We start from the raw sequence: 7501 nt of genomic DNA, 5'->3' as shown, positions 1-7501 counted from the left end.
TATAGAATTGACATTTTTAAATAAAATATTGTCACATTTTTCAGTTTTCATGTATTTATGCTTGCTTATCATTTACAAAAACATTATTTATAAATAAAAATGTAAAAAGTGATTAGAAGTTTGTTAAGTAAGATATTTAACAGTTTTTACTTTTTTAGTTTGGAAGAAGTTGGTAAATAGTAAAATTTTTTTTTTTACAACTATGTAGTCAATTTGTTGACCCAACTTGTACTACCAATAATAATCTTATCCACTATTTCACCTTTTCACTCTGCCCGCACTTTCCACGTACGGTAAACAGTTAAAAATTAAGAGTGTTGTTAAATGCCTCCTATCTTTTCTTTTCGTACTTCAATATTTAAAAAAAAAATTTAAGTGAAATTATATAATTATTTTTTTAGTATAAATTTTTGAAAATAAATTTTTTAAAAATTATAAATTTTTTTAAAAATAATTTTTTAAAAACTCTTAATTTTTTAAAACCAAAATTATGAAAATATAAATCTTTTCAAAAATAAATTTTTAAATAAAATAAAAATTTATTTAAAAATTTATTGTATAAATTTTTAAAAATTTATTATATAAATTTTAAGAAATTTATTTTTAAAAAATTATGAAAATAATAATTAAATAATTTTATTTATAAAAATATTAAAAATATATATAATACGAAAAAAAAGTACATTTAATAGCACTCAAAACTAAAACACTGTTTTTCACGCCGTCACAACCTTCAAAAATTGACCCAACATTTTTATCCAAAATGGAACCCACTTTTTCACCCAAAGGGCTAATTTGTCCACAAAAATTTTATTTGTTTTTGACCTCAATTAGTGGTGCTCCTCCATCCGTTTGCCTACGGTGGTGGCTCCTTGGCCCCACGCGGTTGACGACAAGCGTGGGACGGTGGAAGATTAAAAATATTAAAGTTTTTTTTTTCTTATTTTGCCCGTTGATCACGGACCAATAGTAATCAAACAATCTTCACCGTCGGATAGAAAACCAACAATCATTTATAACCGTTTGTGACCCATTGGTGATTTTTAAAACGGTAAATATAAAATGGTTTTTTTTTTCTTTGGTGGATTTTATTTAAACAGAACAGAGTTCAACAGACATCCTCTGAAAGCAAGCTGCTGCTGACGTTCTTGCCTTTGCCTCCCTTGTTTTGTTTCTGGGTTCTTTTCTTTCGCTTCTTCTGGGGTTTTGGCCCTTTTACGTTTTTGCTTTCTTTGATTGTTAAGTTAACGAAATAGAAAACAAAACACAAAGAGTAGATAAAATTCGTGAACTTGAAGGCAAAGACGTGAATTTGAAGAAGAATTTGGAGATTTTTTTTTTAATGATGATAATGATTGAGAAATAGAGAGTGATTTTCCATTTTAGAAGCTGATAAATGCTGGTTGACCATTCTTGTCAAATAAGGTGATACTTTGAAATTTTTTCATTTATATTATTATTTTTTAAGCTGAACTCATCAAATTTCCATTTGGCAGAAAAATTTTCATGTGGGGCTGGCGTTAATGGCAAGGTTGTACAAAAAACAATAACTGCTGCTTAGTGAAAGAATCCCAGTTTCCTAGAAAGAAGAGATTTTTTTATTTATTTTGGGTTATTGGTGTTCGATAATGTCGTCGAATACTTCATCAGAGATGCAAGAACCGAGCATCGACACAGACAAGTTGAGTTACGAAATATTTTCGATTCTGGAAAGTAAATTTCTGTTTGGGTACGATGATCATCAGAAGCTATGGATTCCGAAACCGATCTCTCCGGCTTCTGAACCGAAGCTTGAGCCGTTGGTTGCTCAACCGGGTGATGAGAATTCCCTGTCAGCTATCAAGAACCAGAGAGGTAAAATCTGTATTTTGACTATTGATAGCGGTGGCATGAGAGGGATTCTTTGCGGGAAAGCTTTGGCTTATCTTGAACACGCCTTGAAATCCAAGTCGGGTAATCCGAATGCTCGAATCGCCGATTTTTTTGACGTCGCCGCTGGTTCTGGTGTTGGTGGTATCTTCACCGCCATGCTTTTCGCCACCAGAGATAACAACCGCCCGATTTTTACTGCTGAGGAGACATGGCGGTTCCTTGCTGATAATGGGAAGCGGATATACCGGTCCGGTTCGAGTAAAAATAGCGGTATTTTGAAAAAGATTTTGAAAAACGGTAAGACCGTATCGAATTCAACCGGCTTGGAGAAGGCGATGAAGGAGGTGTTCGCGGCGGATGGAAGGAGTTTGACGTTGAAAGATACTCTAAAACCCGTTTTGATCCCGTGTTATGATCTTTCCAGCACGGCGCCGTTTTTGTTTTCCAGGGCGGATGCCTTGGAGACGGATAGTTTTGATTTTCCATTGTGGGAGGTTTGTCGGGCCACCTCGGCTGAACCCGGTTTATTCGAACCTTTTTTGATGCGGTCTATCGACGGTCAGACCAGGTGTGTGGCGGTTGATGGTGGGTTGGCAATGAGCAATCCAACGACTGCAGCCATTACGCACGTGTTGCATAATAAACAGGAGTTTCCTTTTGTTATAGGCGTTGAGGATTTGTTGGTTCTGTCATTGGGAACCGGTCAGCTTCTTGAGGTTAGCTACGAATATCAGCAAGTCAAGAATTGGAGGGTCAAGGATTGGGCTAAACCAATGGCTCGAATATCCGGTGACGGTTCGGCCGATTCGGTGGACCAAGCCGTAGCCATGGCGTTTGGACAATGTAGAAGCACCAATTATGTAAGAATTCAGGTATATTTCAGGAAACAAGACTTATAATTTATTTATTTATTTATTTTATATTTAACATTTACAAAATACAAAAATTATCGAGTAATAATTTATGTATTTAATATTTGTAAAGTATAAAAATTATCTAGTAATAATAATTTATGTCAATAGCAAAATAGATTTTTTATCAAAATTACTAAAATTTTAAATCATGTTATTTTTGTATTTTTTTTTAATACTTAAACTTTTCAAATCAACTTTATTTTCCTTTTGATACGTGCTAAGTATAGTAAAACATAACATTTTGACGATAGACTAGACAGTTGAACATTTGTGATTGTCTTTAACAAATTCTGTTTTTGTGATGATTTTGGTGAGGTTTTGTTTTTGTCATTGCCAATGCAATGGGACAATGGAAGCCAGGCTGGTAGGAGTTGATGGACTTGTCTTTTGCACATTGGAATTCTTGAATAAGGGTTCAAATGTTGGTAACTTTTGTTTTTGACCTCGGACAATGTGGTCATTGATGCTTGTATTTTTCCATATATTTTTCTTCTTTTGGTTTAGGATCGGTCAAAATATATCATAGGTCTCTATATTTTTTTATTTTTAAAAATTTAATTTTTCTAATTTATTTAAAAAAATTTAGTTTTTATAGTATTATATTTTAAGAATTTTAATTCAATCATTAACAATTTACAAAGACTAAATCTCTTAAAAAATAATATTATAGAAATTAAATTTTTTAAAAATAATATTATAAGAATTGAATTTTTTTAAATAATATTATAAAGACTAAATTCTTAAAAGAGTACAAGAATCTAAGACATATTTTAACTGTTAGGGTTCTTGGTTGGCTCAACCTAAGACCAATTGGTGGTCTTGCTTGTTTTAGTTGAATTGAAGTTTTATTGAATTGCGTGTTTTTGGTCAAAATTTTCAGTTTTTCTTTGGACTGTGGACACCCTAAAGCTGTTGAATCTTCCAAGAGAAAAAGCCTTCAAAGTTTTGCTTTACAAATATAAATTCTTTTGGCCAAAGAGAATTCTTCATATTTCTATTCTCTTTCACAATTCATGAATATAGCTTTGATTAGTTGGGGTTTGGTTCACTTCTACAAGTTCTTGAATAATATGGGAATGTTTCATTTTGATGCGGTGGGGGATAATCTTGGCTTTGGTTAAGAGTGTGGGACATCATTGAGTGAGCAGAATATGCCATTCATGATTCATGTCCCTGTATTAGGTAAAGGGGGTAAACATGCCTTCTATAATTATCTTTAGCTTTTATTATTAGGCTGATTATGCTATTACTTTCTGTACTGTTTAATATGCCAGTGCCCTGATCTCTAGATTTGGCAATTCCCATATTCATATCATGTTAAATACAAAAAATGATGTCACAATTCATGTTAAAATAAAAAACACAATATATTTTTTTTATTTTTATTCAACACATATACTTTTGTGAGAATTTTAATAAGTATCATTTTATTTTTTTTATATAATTTTCGTGTTATGTTATTGTTTCGTGTTTTAAATTGTCAGTTTGATATTTTCATTCCTAAGTATTTACACTCAATTCAATTTAAAAAAAAAAAAGAAGTGGGGGAGAAAGAAGAACTCTGTTTCCATTTACTAGCTTTGTGTGATAGTTTTCAGTTGGCTAATGGAAGTAGAATTCATAAAAGTGAAAGTGGAAAAACAATCAGGTTAGGTGCCATTTTAATGCGCCGTTAAAAGGGGTTTGGCCAAGTGACTATTGAAATAAAGAAAAAATGGTGGACTCCATAAAAACTTGGTCCCTTGTTTTTCTTTCCCTGTCCTTTTGGTCTGTTTCATTGACAATTAATTAGAAGGAGGCTTTTGGTCTTCTAGTTGTGCTTCAGTACAACCTTAATTGTTTGTTTGAAAAGCCCAAAGAACTACAGGGACCATGATTTCTGGGTCCTTTTCTTTAATTTACTATGTTTGCTGGATGAACAATTTCTGTTCTCATTAGTCATCATCAGTCTTTTAAGATGTTGAGTGTTCCTTTTTTTTGGTATACCATAATATGAGAAAAACAAAAAGATTATAATTATTGAAATTCAAATTTTAGATTTATGAGATGATATTTTTTAAACGTAATTATATAAATTAATTAAATTAAATTTTGAATTTGATTATCGGTATTATTTGTAAATCATGGAATCACTATTGTTTCTTATCGATGAGTTTTTTCTTTTGCATTTCCAATCAATTTTGGTTTGACAGGCCAATGGCTCCAGTTTAGGCCGGTGCAGTCCTAACTTAGATTCAGATCCCAGCACCAGCAATGTACAGATGCTGATAGAAATAGCTGAGGAAATGCTGAAGCAGAAAAATGTTGAATCAGTGTTGTTTGGAGGCAAAAGAATTGGAGAACAAAGCAATTTCGAGAAGTTAGATTGGTTTGCTGGTGAACTTGTGCAAGAACATCAGAGGAGGAGTTGCCGAATAGCTCCCACTGTTGCATTCAAGCAAGCAACCCCTACGACCAACTAGCTTTAGGTATGCCTCTCCTTTCCATGCTACTACTACTTTTTTTTTTTCAATTTTGATTTAATTATTCAATGTTTGTTCAAAGAAAGCGTCTTAGTGGACCCTGCATTAATGGAAGCGATCAAATGGGAACATCTGTAAAGAAAGATGATGATATTTTTAATGTTATAAAAGCAGTGAAAATATTAAACAGCTACGATGATTTCGTCAAACATAATAAAATTTCTCTCTTTTTTTTCTTCCTTTATAAGTGTCATAGTACAACAAGAGTGACCCAAGATATCAGACATGATCCAAGATATCATACTCCTCAACAACCGGTCGCTGTCTGTTGCTATTGTTCTAACATGAAATTTGAGTAACATCGAGTGAATAGGTCAGTAATTAAGATTCATTCTAATAGTTTTGAATTTAAATTTTATTGAAGATTATTTATTAAAAATTATTTTAAATATATAATTTTTAATCACTCATAGTAAATTATTGAATACGATGTATGTGGTTCTGACTTAACTATCTATCTATTTTGGATTTATTTAAGAAAAAAAAAAAACCATGAAATTTGAGTTGGAATGCAAATGTTTAAAAATAGATAAGATTAAAAAAGGACGGTGGAAGAGAAGAACAAGAGGAAACAGTGATGTGAGCTAGACAGCTCCCAATGTTAAAGGGACAAACAGTGTCTACCGACACTCGTACTTGAAATGGTTAAAGGGTAATCTAGTCATTTTAAAGGGACAAACTTTCAGTCAATGCAAGAAAATCAAAACCATAAAAAAGTCTGCCCGTCGTCCGGAAAAAGGATTGCTCTTTGTGATCATATTGTGTTTGAAAAAGCTAATTTCTTTTGCCCTCTTGCCCTTTTTTCTTCTTTTTTAAGCCCATTAACTTTGAACCAATTACCTTTGCTTTTCTTCTACTAAGATTAACGTATAATTCTTTGTTTACGCGCTTATATTTTTGATAGCATAAGTTTATAAATGATCATATAAACTTATGGTTTGTTTCAATGAGATTTCATTCTTTTAAAATATTGTAATAATATCTAATAATCATTATGATAGAATTTATATAGTTGGAAATTTGAAGTTTAATTTTATTATTTTATGTAATTATTTTTAAAAAATTTAAAAAATTTATTATTCAAATTATAATATTTACGAATTAAATCAAACTTATAAGGCCTCGACCACCCTCACATTCTCCTCCCCTCCCATTTCAAAAGCCTTTTTTTTTTCTTTTATTGTTTTGCTTGAGTTTTATGCTTGGTTTTTTACAGGCAATTTCTAACAGTAAATTTTGTTTTTAAACTGCAGGTTCAAAAAATAATATCCCAAAGAAGAAGAAGAAGAAAGTAAAGTAGCAGCTTTTACTTTTTGTAAGTGTAGATGATTTGAATGAAAAAAAAAAAAAAGAGACATTATAAACTACTGTAAGAAAGGGTTGAAAGATCTTGGTGGGATACTTTGCCTACAAGAGGACAGGCGTGATCTTGTCCACTCGACTTTTCTACTATGGCAAAGAACCAAAGGAACAAAAGCAACAATAGTTCTTAAGCTTTTGGAGGTCAAAACTAGAATCAAGTGTGAATCTTTTATTTTTCCAATACAAAAATCAAAGGATATTTGGGAAAATTGTTTCCATATTTCATCTTATATTCCATTCCTTTCCTTTCCTTTCCTTTCTCACCTTTTCTTTCCGTCCCAAAATTCTAGTTGTTTTTCTTTTCTTTGGCTTCTTTTCTGTTTCTATCAACTCTTTAAGTCGTTTACCTGACCTTTGGTTTTTTCCTTTCTTTTTGTTTCTCATTTTAATTGTATTGCTTAGAAATTGTGGTGGTGGAGAAGGGATTTTAGGGTATCTTTTTTACAAGCAACTGGCCATATCTCTTGAGATTGTAGGATTGGTTGATGGGCCACAATTGAAGCCAAAGAAAGGTTTTTTTAATAAAAAAATTGAAATTTGAAAATAAAATAATAATAAATTTTAAATTTTAAATTTATTAAATATTATCTCTTATAAATAATTACACAAATCATGGGAATGAATTCTCATTCTACACGTAGAAAAATGTTGAAGTATGGGACTCCTCTCTTTTTAGTTTTTTCCCTTATAAAAATTGTTCATGATCTTATGATTGTTTGAAGCAATTACAAATTGCAAACTTTGTTTTTTTTTGTAAAATTTTGAACTTAATTTCAATGTTAAAGAGAGATGGTGGGTGGTACATGATGCATGTTTCTTTTCTTTAGCTTC

The 7501-nt window shown here is 31.4% G+C and overlaps 1 protein-coding gene across 4 annotated transcripts; it reads left to right on the top strand.

Moving 5' to 3' along the window:
- The first annotated feature begins 1069 nt into the window (after nt 1-1069).
- On the top strand, nt 1070-6933 carry LOC111296935 (patatin-like protein 6). 4 transcript variants are annotated; one of them, XR_016325958.1, is made up of 5 exons: nt 1070-1425; nt 1497-2744; nt 3102-3207; nt 3667-3968; nt 4979-5115. XR_016325958.1 is itself a non-coding variant. In XM_022891433.2 (4 exons), exons 2-3 carry the CDS (start codon nt 1629-1631, stop codon nt 3159-3161), a joined length of 1176 nt encoding a protein of 391 aa, XP_022747168.2. In that variant the 5' UTR covers nt 1070-1425; nt 1497-1628; the 3' UTR covers nt 3162-3207; nt 4979-5112. The 4 variants fall into 4 exon arrangements, 3 of the variants coding, with proteins under 3 accessions (XP_022747168.2, XP_089596860.1, XP_022747163.2); XM_022891433.2 differs by lacking the exon at nt 3667-3968 and having other exon boundaries at nt 4979-5112; XM_089740734.1 differs by lacking the exons at nt 3102-3207; nt 3667-3968 and adding an exon at nt 5497-6498 and having other exon boundaries at nt 1079-1425; nt 4979-5254.
- Nucleotides 6934-7501: the final 568 nt, after the last annotated feature.

This window comes from Durio zibethinus, chromosome 12 (genome assembly GCF_047325235.1).
Source record: "Durio zibethinus cultivar Kanyao isolate XHJ-2024 chromosome 12, ASM4732523v1, whole genome shotgun sequence".
NCBI classification, from domain to species: Eukaryota; Viridiplantae; Streptophyta; class Magnoliopsida; order Malvales; family Malvaceae; genus Durio; species Durio zibethinus.
Note: the sequence above shows the minus strand (reverse complement) of the source record. Positions and strands in the feature narration are given on the sequence as shown.

What these genes read in the sequence shown, in the direction of transcription:
- LOC111296935 (XM_022891428.2), top strand. Translation starts at nt 1,629, where the DNA reads ATGTCGTCGAATACTTCATCAGAGATGCAAGAACCGAGCATCGACACA. An exon ending in CCAATTATGTAAGAATTCAG is followed by an intron (nt 2,745 to 4,978) that starts GTATATTTCAGG and finishes TTGGTTTGACAG; the next exon opens with GCCAATGGCTCCAGTTTAGG.